This window comes from Osmerus eperlanus, chromosome 9 (assembly GCF_963692335.1).
Source record: "Osmerus eperlanus chromosome 9, fOsmEpe2.1, whole genome shotgun sequence".
NCBI lineage: Eukaryota > Metazoa > Chordata > Actinopteri > Osmeriformes > Osmeridae > Osmerus > Osmerus eperlanus.
Window position 1 is genome coordinate 17,640,358 of NC_085026.1, and position 15,802 is coordinate 17,656,159.

Consider the following 15,802-nt stretch of genomic DNA (forward strand, 5'->3'; position numbering starts at 1 on the left):
GACTGTAGCCTAACCACCTCTACGCTCCTCAACGCTGAGGAGCTACCGCTTCTCAGCGTTCACCCACACACACCTTCTGGCACCACAAACACATTCTTTTTTTTTGCACACAGAGATATTGACAGAGCCAGGGATCACAGTTGGCTCTCTTCTCCCAGAGGGTTTGACTTCCTGGTCCTGGAACAAAGACCCATAGAGACTCTCTCTGTCTGTCTGTCTCTCTCTCTGTCTCTGTCTCTGTCTCTCTCTCTCTCTCTCTCTCTCTCTCTCTCTCTCTCTCTCTCTCTCTCTCTCTCTCTCTCTGTCTGTCTGTCTCTCTCTCTCTCTCTCTCTGTCTCTCTCTCTCTCTCTCTCTCTCTGTCTGTCTCTCTCTCTCGCTCTCTCTGCCACAGCGTTGGTGGGCTGTGGTTCCCAGGCTGTCCTTCACATCCTCTGAGCCTCCATGGAAGCAGCTGTTGGAGTTGTTGGAGAGAGACTATAAAAACAACATCAACAATTCGGGGAAATGATCTCTCCCAGACTGCACCACAACTTCCAGCCCCCCCACCCATTCATCCTCCCTCTACCCCCTTCCCCTCATCCACCACCCCCTCACCCCAGGACCCCTTCATCCTCCCTCTACCCCCTTCCCCTCATCCACCACCCCCTCACCCCAGGACCCATTCATCCTCCCTCTACCCCCTTCCCCTCATCCACCACCCCCTCACCCCAGGACCCCTTCATCCTCCCTCTACCCCCTTCCCCTCATCCACCACCCCCTCACCCCAGGACCCATTCATCCTCCCTCTACCCCCTTCCCCTCATCCAGGACCCATTCATCCTCCCTCTACCCCCTTCCCCTCATCCACCACCCCCTCACCCCAGGACCCCTTCATCCTCCCTCTACCCCCTTCCCCTCATCCACCACCCCCTCACCCCAGGACCCATTCATCCTCCCTCTACCCCCTTCCCCTCATCCACCACCCCCTCACCCCAGGACCCCTTCATCCTCCCTCTACCCCCTTCCCCTCATCCACCACCCCCTCACCCCAGGACCCCTTCATCCTCCCTCTACCCCCTTCCCCTCATCCACCACCCCCTCACCCCAGGACCCCTTCATCCTCCCTCTACCCCCTTCCCCTCATCCACCACCCCCTCACCCCAGGACCCCTTCATCCTCCCTCTACCCCCTTCCCCTCATCCACCACCCCCTCACCCCAGGACCCCTTCATCCTCCCTCTACCCCCTTCCCCTCATCCACCACCCCCTCACCCCAGGACCCCTTCATCCTCCCTCTACCCCCTTCCCCTCATCCACCACCCCCTCACCCCAGGACCCCTTCATCCTCCCTCTACCCCCTTCCCCTCATCCACCACCCCCTCACCCCAGGACCCCTTCATCCTCCCTCTACCCCCTTCCCCTCATCCACCACCCCCTCACCCCAGGACCCCTTCATCCTCCCTCTACCCCCTTCCCCTCATCCACCACCCCCTCACCCCAGGACCCCTTCATCCTCCCTCTACCCCCTTCCCCTCATCCACCACCCCCTCACCCCAGGACCCCTTCATCCCCCTCATCCCCAATATCCCTTTAGCCCCAGACCCCCTCTTCCACCCCTGAGTGAGTCAAGTCCGAGGCAGGGGCAGAGACCGAGGCAGAGGCCGAGGCCGAGGCAGCATCAGTCAGGATTGAGTTCCCGTGATGAGGCTTGGTGTTGAAAACACGAGTTCCCAGTATGGCTGCATGGGACCAGTTAATCCAGTCAGAGGTTAGCGGGAGCGGTCCCAGTTGGTCCCTCAACGTTAACCAGACAAAATCCAACTGCATTATATTAAGTCTTGGCGTTACAGAACACCTCCTCCCGCTAAACTGTCGAACTGTAATTTGTTTAATGTACGATCAGAGCTACGCCGTTGCTCTGGAGAGTGTTTGGACGTCCTCTCAGTAGCATGCAGGCCTCCAGGCCTCGAGGCCACCAGGCCCTGCTTCCATCCAGCAGCCCTGCCTTCTGGACGGCCTCTCAGTAGCATGCAGGCCTCCAGGCCACCAGGCCCTGCTTCCATCCAGCAGCCCTGCCTTCTGGACGGCCTCTCAGTAGCATGCAGGCCTCCAGGCCACCAGGCCCTGCTTCCATCCAGCAGCCCTGCCTTCTGGACGGCCTCTCAGTAGCATGCAGGCCTCCAGGCCACCAGGCCCTGCTTCCATCCAGCAGCCCTGCCTTCTGGACGGCCTCTCAGTAGCATGCAGGCCTCCAGGCCACCAGGCCCTGCTTCCATCCAGCAGCCCTGCCTTCTGGACGGCCTCTCAGTAGCATGCAGGCCTCCAGGCCACCAGGCCCTGCTTCCATCCAGCAGCCCTGCCTTCTGGACGGCCTTTCACAGGCTCAGACTCCGCTCCCCAAGAGCGGAGGTGAAAATTGACAGGCTGGCTTGGCTGTCACATAATACAGTCCCCCTGAGGGAGAAAGACAACAGTTTATTTCACTAGATTTGGCCGGGGATGCAGTCAACGTTTACGTGTGAACACAAGCGCGTCTAGCGACCTGATTGGTGTTGAGTTTCCAAAGAAGCCTTATTCTTCATTCTCCTAGAGGAGATTGGCAGAAGGAGAAGTGAGGAGAAACAGTTTCACCTTGTCAGGGTTGGCACCTAGCCTCACTGAGAAACCACGAGAAGAACCGTCCTTTCAGAGACTGAGTCTCTCTCCCTCTGCAGCAGGGCCCGGAATGTTCTCTGACCTCAGCCCTCCCCCCTGGGGCAGACAGAGATGGCGAGAGGAGCGTGGAGTGGATTGAGCAAAACTCAGTGAGTTAATCCCGGCCTGTTGTTCTCCCAGACCGTGGCTGCCACCAGCAGGGAGGCAGTCTGAGGTGGCCCATGCGGAGGCAGTCTGAGGTGGCCCATGCGGAGGCAGTCTGAGGTGGCCCATGCGGAGGCAGTCTGAGGTGGCCCATGCGGAGGCAGTCTGAGGTGGCCCATGCGGAGGCAGTCTGAGGTGGCCCATGCGGAGGCAGTCTGAGGTGGCCCAGGCGGAGGCAGTCTGAGGTGGCCCATGCGGAGGCAGTCTGAGGTGGCCCATGCGGAGGCAGTCTGAGGTGGCCCATGCGGAGGCAGTCTGAGGTGGCCCATGCGGAGGCAGTCTGAGGTGGCCCATGCGGAGGCAGTCTGAGGTGGCCCATGCGGAGGCAGTCTGAGGTGGCCCATGCGGAGGCAGTGTGAGGTGGCCCAGGCGGAGGCAGTGTGAGGTGGCCCAGGCGGAGGCAGTGTGAGGTGGCCCAGGCGGAGGCAGTGTGAGGTGGCCCAGCTGCCCCGCCTGGTGCCGTGCGCTCTGTGACGCACCCCTGTTTTTCACGAGGGGAAAATAATCTGCCAAGAGCTACAATTAGCCAAACCATAATGGCTGGAGATGCTATCAAAGCACAATAGGCCAATCTGGGCCTTAATTGCTCACTGATGTTGAGCCTGGCAAAGTTGTGTAAATGTGAAGAACTCTCCCTAGCTTGGAAGGAAAACATGTTTTGGGATTGAACGGTGCATGCGGAATTCTCTAATGAGGTGTTAACGAGATACAGTTAGGTAAAGTGAAGCGTCTCTTCCTTGCATTACCTGCTTTCAGTCTGGGCTCAGGGTCTTGCTCTCACAGAGACTGCTTTCAGTCTGGGCTCAGGGTCTTGCTCTCACAGAGACTGCTTTCAGTCTGGGCTCAGGGTCTTGCTCTCACAGAAACTGCTTTCAGTCTGGGCTCAGGGTCTTGCTCTCACAGAGACTGCTTTCAGTCTGGGCTCAGGGTCTTGCTCTCACAGAAACTGCTTTCAGTCTGGGCTCAGGGTCTTGCTCTCACAGAGACTGCTTTCAGTCTGGGCTCAGGGTCTTGCTCTCACAGAGACTGCTTTCAGTCTGGGCTCAGGGTCTTGCTCTCACAGAGACTGCTTTCAGTCTGGGCTCAGGGTCTTGCTCTCACAGAAACTGCTTTCAGTCTGGGCTCAGGGTCTTGCTCTCACAGAAACTGCTTTCAGTCTGGGCTCAGGGTCTTGCTCTCACAGAGACTGCTTTCAGTCTGGGCTCAGGGTCGCTGTACGTTGTCTTCCAACGTACATATTTGTCATTCCTTTCCCCAGCTTGACGTTGATGTCCATGTAGTGGCAATCCCATCCCAGGGGAGAGAAAGTCCTATAAACCTCTGAGCTAGCGTCCTCCAGCTAGCGTCCTCCAGCTAGCGTCCTCCAGCTAGCGTCCTCCAGCTAGCGTCCTCCAGCTAGCGTCCTCCAGCTAGCCTATGCCGGCTGTTGTAAAGACTGGCTTGTTGGAGGATGTTGGAATGAGAGTTTGCGAGGAAACCTTTCCCATGTCCCAAACACTGATTACATTGACATGGAAACGGTCCCAGTATGACAAACTGGTACATTGATGTTGAGGATGTTGTTATTAAGTATAAAACGTACAGAAAAAGTGTTAGGATGAAGCCAACCTCTGAAAGAACACAGGATCACTTTTAAACAAGGGTTAGGCAAAAACATTTTTTTTACAGCATTTTCAAAAGATAGTTATTTAAACTTGCCTAACAAATGCAGATATAATATAACGCAAGGGTACTCAATAGACCCGGACGCAATATAATTTGGACCGGAGCCAAAATCAACATTCTAATTTAGTCATGATCCAAGCGAGTTTTCATTGGTGCGTATATTTTGTTCCTAGATGTGGTTTCTATCTTCCGTGTCCAATCCAAAGGTCCAATCAGGAGCTGTAATAACTGTAATAACCATGACAACTCACTCACTCAACGTTGGCCGTTGCAACCTCTGTTGTTCAGGCAGGTGTGTCATTCGCAACAACGCAGGCTAATCGATTTGCGATTAGCCTGCGTTCCCGTTTCTTCCTTAGCGAAAATCATAGCGTGCTCCAAAACTGACAAAAAGCAAAAAGTTGATTCCGAAAATCGCGATGTGTTTAATCTGCAATGAGTTGGTTGCCCTTGTCAAAAGTGGTAATGTGAAATGTCACTATGACACAAAGCATGGACACTTTGAACAAAATTACCCCCAGAACTCTGAGGTAAGGGCCAGAAAAATAAACCATAATTGTTCCGGACCCTGGACTAAATGGAAATTTGGTGGGAGGACCTTTTGGGTTTCTAATTGAGTACCCCTGATATAACGTGACAGACACACAGAGCTGTTGGTGGGTCAAGGCCTGTGAACAGTCCAGAGTGGTTTTCCTGAAGCGTCCACACCGCAGCATGCTAATGGGCTGCTGGGTTACAACACTGACCACCACCAGATGAAACAGCCAATAGGCTGTAATTTAGGGTCGGACGTTGATGTGACAGCGGCTGGTGGCTTATTTTAGCTTCCCAATGAACACCGACCTCAGCTTTAGTTGTCCTCGTTGCCATGAGGAGAAGCATAACAATACATTAAAGTCACTTTATGCTGAGACGTATATTATATTTACCTTACCCTGTTCAGGGCCAACCCAGGAGGTCTTTGTGAGCAGAGAGAGAGCCCTCACAGCTCTGGTGCGTGTGGGTTCGGTGTCCATGGCAGCAGGATTTGTCACCAAAGTTGTGTGGTTGACATCTAGGAGAACAGCTGGGTAGCAAGCCTCGGCTCACTGTGTATCCAGGGATAAATATGCCTCCAACTACCAGACTCCTCGGTTGCCTTTCTGGACTCCTAATGCTGTGTTCACACCAAATGCGAAGCGAATTATTCGCGCGAATGAAGCGATTTTTTTTCGACACAGCGTCATTCCTGTGTTTGCATTCACTTTACATTTAATCTCATAAGAAATGCAATGTTGGAGAAACTATCAATGACTTGACAGACCATCTAGAGAGACTGGCATTGACTAGTTAAAAATAAATAAATTGGGATTTGAAAATATATCAAAGCAATTCACCAACTAGGCTTTAAATACTGTAACGCAACTTGAGTAGTTTTACAAATGACACCTCTGAAGCCTGGTTAGAAATGAAATCAACTGACTTCTGATCGAATCTTCAGATCCTCTTCCACCAGGATCTTAAGATACCTCACCTGGGAAGCCAGGATCTTAACATACCTCACCTGGGAAGCCAGGATCTTAAGATACCTCACCTGGGAAGCCAGGATCTTAAGATACCTCACCTGGGAAGCCAGGATCTTAACATACCTCACCTGGGAAGCCAGGATCTTAACATACCTCACCTGGGAAGCCAGGATCTTAACATACCTCACCTGGGAAGCCAGGATCTTAACATACCTCACCTGGGAAGCCAGGATCTTAACATACCTCACCTGGGAAGCCAGGATCTTAACATACCTCACCTGGGAAGCCAGGATCTTAACATACCTCACCTGGGAAGCCAGGATCTTAAGATACCTCACCTGGGAAGCCAGGATCTTAACATACCTCACCTGGGAAGCCAGGATCTTAACATACCTCACCTGGGAAGCCAGGATCTTAAGATACCTCACCTGGGAAGCCAGGATCTTAAGATACCTCACCTGGGAAGCCAGGATCTTAACATACCTCACCTGGGAAGCCAGGATCTTAACATACCTCACCTGGGAAGCCAGGATCTTAACATACCTCACCTGGGAAGCCAGGATCTTAACATACCTCACCTGGGAACCCAGGATCTTAAGATACCTCACCTGGGAAGCCAGGATCTTAAGATACCTCACCTGGGAAGCCAGGATCTTAACATACCTCACCTGGGAAGCCAGGATCTTAACATACCTCACCTGGGAAGCCAGGATCTTAACATACCTCACCTGGGAAGCCAGGATCTTAACATACCTCACCTGGGAAGCCAGGATCTTAACATACCTCACCTGGGAAGCCAGGATCTTAACATACCTCACCTGGGAAGCCAGGATCTTAACATACCTCACCTGGGAAGCCAGGATCTTAACATACCTCACCTGGGAAGCCAGGATCTTAACATACCTCACCTGGGAAGCCAGGATCTTAACATACCTCACCTGGGAAGCCAGGATCTTAACATACCTCACCTGGGAAGCCAGGATCTTAACATACCTCACCTGGGAAGCCAGGATCTTAAGATACCTCACCTGGGAAGCCAGGATCTTAACATACCTCACCTGGGAAGCCAGGATCTTAACATACCTCACCTGGGATGCCAGGATCTTAACATACCTCACCTGGGAAGCCAGGATCTTAACATACCTCACCTGGGAAGCCAGGATCTTAACATACCTCACCTGGGAAGCCAGGATCTTAACATACCTCACCTGGGAAGCCAGGATCTTAACATACCTCACCTGGGAAGCCAGGATCTTAACATACCTCACCTGGGAAGCCAGGATCTTAACATACCTCACCTGGGAAGCCAGGATCTTAACATACCTCACCTGGGAAGCCAGGATCTTAACATACCTCACCTGGGAAGCCAGGATCTTAACATACCTCACCTGGGAAGCCAGGATCTTAACATACCTCACCTGGGAACCCAGGATCTTAAGATACCTCACCTGGGAAGCCAGGATCTTAAGATACCTCACCTGGGAAGCCAGGATCTTAACATACCTCACCTGGGAAGCCAGGATCTTAACATACCTCACCTGGGAAGCCAGGATCTTAACATACCTCACCTGGGAAGCCAGGATCTTAACATACCTCACCTGGGAAGCCAGGATCTTAAGATACCTCACCTGGGAAGCCAGGATCTTAACATACCTCACCTGGGAAGCCAGGATCTTAACATATCTCACCTGGGAAGCCAGATCGACAGGAGCGTTCTCTGTTTAGAGTCGCATGTGTCGACAAGCCCTGTTATACTCTACTGGTGCTTTCAATGTCCTTGTTCTCTCTGTGGCTGAGATGTTGGGCAGTTTCATCTCCCATGCTTACTTCTAACATCCTGTTTCCTTATTGCTGTTTGGGAGGTTGTGGAAAGAGCGTGTAAAACATTGCAATAATGTCAGTTTGTTTGGCTTCATCCAAAAAAAGTTCTGTTGCCTCTAAATGGAGAACTTTACTAGCTTCAGTCTCTCACACTCCCTATTCCCTGTGTTCTCTCCTAACGCGCCCAAAAGGCCTTTCAGCTTTAGCTGCCAAAAACAAGTGTTTGCCGAGACAGAGTAGAGGACAATGTATTCTCTGTTCCAGATGAAATCTCTGCAGCTCTGCGATGATTAGGCCATTTGTCTGGTTTCTGTTGTATTAAGTCTGATGATCTACACAGGCAGTCTTCTGCCATGACCTGAAATACGCACACTTATATATCCTCCTAATGAGATGAGTGTGTGCAAACTTGGATTTTATACTTAGTCTTTGAGAACAATCATTTACTTTCCCCCGTTTGCCAAGCAGCCTTCAAATTGCTGCTAATTACAAGCAACGATTGCACAACAGGGGAATGTTGGATGAGGATTGCTTTTGGAAAGAGGTAAATGGAACCATTAAGCATTTTGTGTAAATAAAGAGAATAAGCTTTTTATCTTTTTTTTTTACTGTAACGGGATGAGATATTCTTGTGGTGATGGTAGTCTGGATACTGGGCCAGAGCTGTGCCAGTCATCGTCCTGGGGGTCATGTTCAGTGCAGTGCTAAATATAAGGCCCAGCACGAAGAGCACTTTGCCAGGGGCGGGCTGAGAGGCGGAGGCTGTGCGTGGAGAGACTCACACAGAGATGCTCATGCCAGACGCCTTGTTTAGACAGTCGACGCGAAGCCAAATAGCTTTTTCCAAGATCCAGACGTCTTCCTATCAGTCGGGCTTCAGCTGCCTCAGGCCATTAGATGTGGTTTCTGAGTCCGGTATTTTCAAACAAATCAAGATGAAAAACGAGCGATGCCAAGGTAAAGCAGTGGCTTGGAATGTGTTCTCTGAGTCCAGAGAGCGAGCAGTAATGCATCTTTGAGCCTCTGTCCAGGCCACCTGGCATGTCCAAGTCCCAACTAAACCTCAACCTAAATTCGTTTTCGAAAGACAGATATGATTTATCTTGTATGAGATTTAGAGAGAGCGCCCAGTAAAGTGGGAGAGCCTGACCATGTGACAGGATGTGATGCAGTGCTGGTGCAGGCCATCTCACCCACAGTCTCACAGAAGGGGGGGCTTGTAAAGGGCAGCCGGACGGTGATGGACGCGGGAGACAGTTTCACATCTAAACAGTCCCAGCAGAACTGGGTCAGCGTGGAGGGGGGGGGGCTGGGCCTGTATCTGATGAACCCACTCTCTCCTGCCTGCTCCAAGCAGGCTCAGGGGTAAACTGTATACCGAAGCAGAACAGTGTTTTTTCGAAGGGCACTAGCAGAAATAACAGGATCAGCGCTGGGGTGATGGGAAGTGATGTGTTTTGAGAGCCCCCTGCATGTAGCTGTTCCTGGCAGAGCAACAAAGCTGCTTCCCAGACGATCACAAAGCGAGCCTCACTCCCACTCTGTCCTTCTTCAAAGCGGCCATGCCATTTAGCTTGGCACCATTATGCCACTCGCTCCTATTATCAACAGGTTTTCCCGGACGATGCGTCAACAGACGGCTTTAGGAGGACGCCCGTCCTCGCCCTGTCCTCCAGCTTCTGGTCAGGGACAGAACTCACGAGACCAGGACAGGACATAGTTGGTCCTGCTCCAGAATGTCCCTGATCCATCTCAGCAGGGTCATAGATCATGTGGAGAGCTGCCAATTGGAGCTGCCAACCTTATATCCTGTCATGCTTTTCTAACCTGACAGTGTGGCTCCTGCCTAGGGGCTTGTAGTTGTGTTGGAAGGATCGCTGTGGTACTGTAGCTGAAAGGAAAAGGCAGTTACTCTGATTAATAGATGTTTTAACTCGTGACGATAAACATCGAAATATCTGCCTCGTAAGTGAAACATGTACATACACAGTCTCCCTCTGAACCCCCTACTGCCACCAGCCCTGGGGGCTTTAATCAGGTGTTTGAAAGTGATTGTCGTGTGTGTTTAATGCCCTCAGAGAGCTTCTACAAGTGTTCTTTTTCCAGGCCTTTAATGGGTTGAAGCAACAACAAGTCTAACAGGAAACCTGTCAGATCAGCAGGTCCTCTGCCCAGCCAGATCTCACTGCAGGTCCTCTGCCCAGCCAGATCTCACTGCAGCCTGGATTAGGTTTCTGGAAACTCTGGTCAAGATTAAAAATGAGATTGATGAAACAGCCCCTCTTGGAAGGGACTTGACCACAAGATAAACATGATTATAACATGTCTCTTATCTCCATGTGTGGTAGGTGTCTGGTGGTTGGTGGTTAGTGGTATCTTAGTGGGACTACCAAAACAGGGTTTGAACTCTGCACTTCTGATCCCTGATCTTCTGCAGTGCTTGCTACATGCACTATTTGAATGTCACTGTGGATAAAACCGTCTGCATTACTAAAATGTTAAATAATCAAATGCAGCTTGTTCATTTGAGCCAGCTAGGTTCACACATTACAGAAGCCCATCTCCGTGTTAGTGGAAACAGCAGTCTTGTGTTACATCTGGTGGGTGTGAGGGTAGTGCTAACTCAGTAGATGTTTCTGCTGGTTCCCCTCCTCCTGTCTCTCGTTGTTCCTGAAGGTCTTACAGACACAGGCCGCCCGGTCTCCATGGCTGCTTGTTCATTAAGATGCCATGGTTTCATTTGATACCCAAAACAGTTTTTCCATCAACCCCCCCTCCCCCCTCCCCCACAAAGAACAATGTTTCATTGGCAGAGGTCTTCCAGATTGCTTCTCATTCACCCAGAACCAGGTCCTTCCCTCACCGGAGCATGCAGCCTTGAAGTTCTTAATGATGACATCAAACGTTCAGAATGAGCCCCCGCCAATGAGCCTCCCCCCCGCACCCCTAGCCTCTGATCCGGGGGGTGGGGGTGGGGGGGAGGGGGTGGGTGGAAGGGGTTGGGGGGAGGGGGCGTTGGAGGGGCAGCGGTGACCTCATACCGGGAGGAAACAGTCTCTGATGCGGAGGAGAACACATGCGGCCCAGACCAGGAAGACAGGCAGGATGCGTGCAGGCCAGGTGTCACCGCCAAGGCAACGGAAACAAAGGCATCATGCCCTCCCCCATCCCATAATGCCCCTCACTGCTGATTGATCCAGAATACGGTGTTTCCCCGTGCTGCGTCCAAGCAGACGCGGTCTGGGAGTGTCTGGGAGGGTCTGGGACCACATTTGATAGCCGTAGGTGCACACTGGCCTCTGCAGTGGTTGACGTCAAGGTCCATTATCTAATGTTTGTCTCTATTTGTCTTTTCATTTCGTGTTCTGTAACGCCAGAAGAAAGAATGTGGTTGAGAAACATGCAGAGGCCTGTGCCACTCAGCACAGCTAAGAATGTGTTGTGTGATGTGTGTGTTTGATGTGTGTGTGTGTGACGTGTGTTTGATGTGTGTGTGTGATGTGTGTGTGCAAATATGTGGTGTACGTCTAAAAACCACATGTAATGAGTGTTATTGTTGGTCACTGACGCTCTAAATGAGTGGTTTGATTGCGCTTAAATACCTTGTAGCACTGCAGTGTCTGCAGGTGTACCCCCCCCCCCCCCCCCCCCACACACACACACACACACCCACACACACCTGTGTAACAGAGCCACACACAGACCAGAAGGGTCCAGATGTATTGGTCTGTGTGTGTGTGTGTGTGTGTGTGTTTGAGGCTATTCCAGATCTAGCTAATCCCTCAAAGTCAGGTATGCTTCTCTCCCAGGACTGTCATCTACGACACTCCACCTCCACCCCCTCTCCACCTCCACCCCCCTCTCCACCTCCACCCCCCTCTCCACCTCCACCCCCTCTCCACCTCCACCCCCCTCTCCACCTCCACCCCCCTCTCCACCTCCACCCCCTCTCCACCTCCACCCCCCTCTCCACCTCCACCCCCCTCTCCACCTCCACCCCCCTCTCCACCTCCACCCCCTCTCCACCTCCACCCCCCTCTCCACCTCCACCCCCTCTCCACCTCCACCCCCCTCTCCACCTCCACCCCCCTCTCCACCTCCACCCCCTCTCCACCTCCACCCCCCTCTCCACCTCCACCCCCCTCTCCACCTCCACCCCCTCTCCACCTCCACCCCCTCTCCACCTCCACCCCCCTCTCCACCTCCACCCCCTCTCCACCTCCACCCCCTCTCCACCTCCACCCCCCTCTCCACCTCCACCCCCTCTCCACCTCCACCCCCTCTCCACCTCCACCCCCTCTCCACCTCCACCCCCCTCTCCACCTCCACCCCCCTCTCCACCTCCACCCCCCTCTCCACCTCCACCCCCTCTCCACCTCCACCCCCCTCTCCACCTCCACCCCCCTCTCCACCTCCACCCCCTCTCCACCTCCACCCCCCTCTCCACCTCCACCCCCCTCTCCACCTCCACCCCCTCTCCACTCCCCAACACACCTCCACCCCCCTCTCCACTCCCCAACACACCTCCACCCCCTCTCCACTCCCCAACACACCTCCACCCCCTCTCCACTCCCCAACACACCTCCACCCCCCTCTCCACTCCCCAACACACCTCCACCCCCCTCTCCACTCCCCAACACACCTCCACCCCCTCTCCACTCCCCAACACACCTCCACCCCCCTCTCCACCTCCACCCTTCCATCCACTCCCCAACACACCTCCACCCCCTCTCCACTCCCCAACACACCTCCACCCCCCTCTCCACCTCCACCCTTCCATCCACTCCCCAACACACCTCCACCCCCTCTCCACTCCCCAACACACCTCCACCCCCCTCTCCACCTCCACCCTTCCATCCACTCCCCAACACACCTCCACCCCCTCTCCACTCCCCAACACACCTCCACCCCCCTCTCCACCTCCACCCTTCCATCCACTCCCCAACACACCTCCACCCCCTCTCCACTCCCCAACACACCTCCACCCCCCTCTCCACCTCCACCCTTCCATCCACTCCCCAACACACCTCCACCCCCTCTCCACTCCCCAACACACCTCCACCCCCCTCTCCACCTCCACCCTTCCATCCACTCCCCAACACACCTCCACCCCCCTCTCCACCTCCACCCCCCTCTCCACTCCCCAACACACCTCCACTCCCTTCTCCACCTCCACCCTTCCATCCACCCCTACCCTGCCCCCCCACTCAACACACACACCATTCTCAGACCGCTGGGATTGTAATGAGGCCTTATCAAATGCTCTCAATGTTCTTCCATCACTTCAGCTGAGCCGTGTTCCTTCACCCAGTGATTAATGCTTCTTCCTGGCCAGTCCATCGCCCCACATCGCCCCACATCGCCCCACATCGCCCCACATCGCCCCACATCGCCGCACATCGCCCCACATCGCCCCACATAGCCGCACATCGCCGCACATCGCCCCACATCGCCCCACATCGCCCCCCTGCTGGTCACTGTACAGCTGAACAGGGAGTTCACTGTCTAGTCAAGCTCAAACGATGGGCAGGTTTACTAAGTTTAGAACTGGGGAAGGGAGATCTGATGTGTTCCTTATGCAGCGCGCACACACTCACACACACACTCACACACACACGTACAGGCACACATACATACTCATTCACATGCAGGCACACACATGCAAGCTCTCCTAGATGAGCCCATGAGGGAATCGTGACTTGTGTTAGCTTAGGTTCCGGATGTGGTGTTTTCTGTTAATCAGACATGACTGGTGTTCGATTACGAAATGCCTTTAATACTAAACAGAATCATCAATTAATTAGTGGAGCTAATGTTTCTCTGACCTACACCAGATGTTGGAGAATAACAATCAGGCTAAAAAGGATATTATATTCTTGATTTAATTAAAGTTAATTATGGCCAAATTATGTTATCCCATGTATAGAATCAATTTAGGAAGGCTGTTATCTGAGAGGCAGCATTTCCTCGCACTCTCTCAGACATGGAGCCGCATTTCGTATGGTGACTATGTTGAAATGGATTCTCGAGTATTTCCGACTTCGAAATTGATTAACAGTCGTGGTATTTTGACAATAATTTATCCACAAGTTTATTGTGGGGGTTACCCACACTAAACTTTTATGGTCGGTACATCCGGCGGAAGTAGCAAAGTGCTGAGTTCAACGGCGATTTTTTAGTTAGCTAGGCTAGCAAGGCCTAAAACTAATATCAGGGAGGTTACTTCGCATACTGAAAATAAAGTATACACTTTGTACAGCATTGTCTTGCTGCCAGTTAGCTAGTCAGTATTTCATTAATAAATAAAACCATTCAAAACAAGCTGATTCAAACAACTGCGCAAAATTATCTTCCCATAATGACAATTAACAAAGTACACAGCCTACATAGGATTCTGCCCTTCAAGCAAGAGGGTGAATAGCTAGCTAACCATTTTTAGCTACATTATAACGTACTCAATTATCTGACTCAGCTTGCTCGTTGATAAAGTTAACAGCTAAATTATTAGTCTGTGATATGTGTTCCCTATGGATAGAGCTAATGTAATATAACATGTCTTTCTCCGTTTTTAACAAAAATCTGGAAATGGAAGAGATTTCCGCAAGGGTTATCGGCGAAAGAAAACATGAAACACATTGAATTGCTATTTCTTTTGTTCCACTAAATATCCTATTGATGTAACCGTTGTGTAAAAGCAGTAAACCATGATGTGGGGGAATGGAATATTGCCAGATATCCCATGGGTTGTGCTCTTGTGGTTTATTCATGATGCGTGTGTTCAGGACCAGTCTCACGGAGATGCATCGTGTTTTCTCTTGCTAACAGGACCCAAGTGAGACCAGGAACCGCGGACTCCTCTCCCCAGCAGACCGGGACCTCCCGCACCGTCAAGCGTTACCCATCATCTACATGGCCCATCACCTCCAACGCTCTGCCCAGTGGGAACGGGCACAGCAGCAGGCATGGTCATAACAGCCACAGAGCCTCCAGCGACAGGCAGCTCCAGGGCCAGTCCAGCAATGCTCTGACTCCTGCAGGTAATGACCCAGAACATCACACAGTCTCTGTAGGTAAGCTTCATGTCATTCAAGTGTGTTCGTGGAACACACTTGAATGACATGAAGCTTAACTACAGAGGTGTTGTGATTTTAAATCAGAATATTCTTTTTCCCATTCTGCACACCAGCACCTAACTAAACACGTCTTCCCTGAAACTGTTGGCCCATTACCAGCTCCCACCTCCTCCCCTCTCCCTCCCTCCCCCCTCCCTCCCCTCTCCCTCCTCCCCCCTCCCTCCCCCTATCCCCCTCTCCCCCTCTCCCCCTGATGTTTGATATCCCAGCCGTGTGCCTGGGGGTTGGATGTCTGGGCATGGCACTCTGGAGGATCTGAAGTCTGCTCTTCAAACACACTGCCCACAGAGACACACCTGTGTGTGTCACCTAGGCCTCAACACACACCCCACCCTTAGAGAACCACACACACACACACACACACCACCAGAAACACAATATTTGAATTACCGATTCCACCTATCTAAGAACCTGTCTGCTGCCCAAGTTTGTCTTGTTTTTGTACCAGGGCAACGGCTGTTGGTCAGTTTCCCACCATTACACAACGTTAACACTCACCACTCTCCATCTCTCGTTCTCTCTCTCTCTCACTCACACACGCACCTTATCCCAATGATACATTCTTTGGATCTCAGCCCAATGCCTAACTGGATTCTCTCACCCTCATGTGGACACATCCTCCTCCCAGCTACACTGTGCCACTGCCCCGCTGTCGACACACACACACACACACACACATACACACAGACACACACACTGTTTGTCCAACTGTAAAGGTCATCTCCAGCAGCTGTGCTGAGCCAGCTCATCTGTTAACCAATCACAGAGCTGCTGACCCGATCTGAGCACACCTGCCAACCAATCATGCTGCAGACTAGTCCGAGACAAGCCCACCAATTA

At 52.4% G+C, this 15,802-nt stretch overlaps 1 protein-coding gene across 1 annotated transcript in view; it reads left to right on the forward strand.

The window, feature by feature from the left end:
* Positions 1 to 15,802, forward strand: part of LOC134026683 (latent-transforming growth factor beta-binding protein 2-like) — a 68,108-nt gene that overhangs the window by 25,251 nt on the left and 27,055 nt on the right. Inside the window, exon 4 of the mRNA XM_062469576.1 lies at positions 14,655 to 14,866. Within this exon, the coding sequence (XP_062325560.1) occupies positions 14,655 to 14,866 (212 nt within the window). The remainder of the gene's footprint in view (positions 1 to 14,654; positions 14,867 to 15,802) is intronic.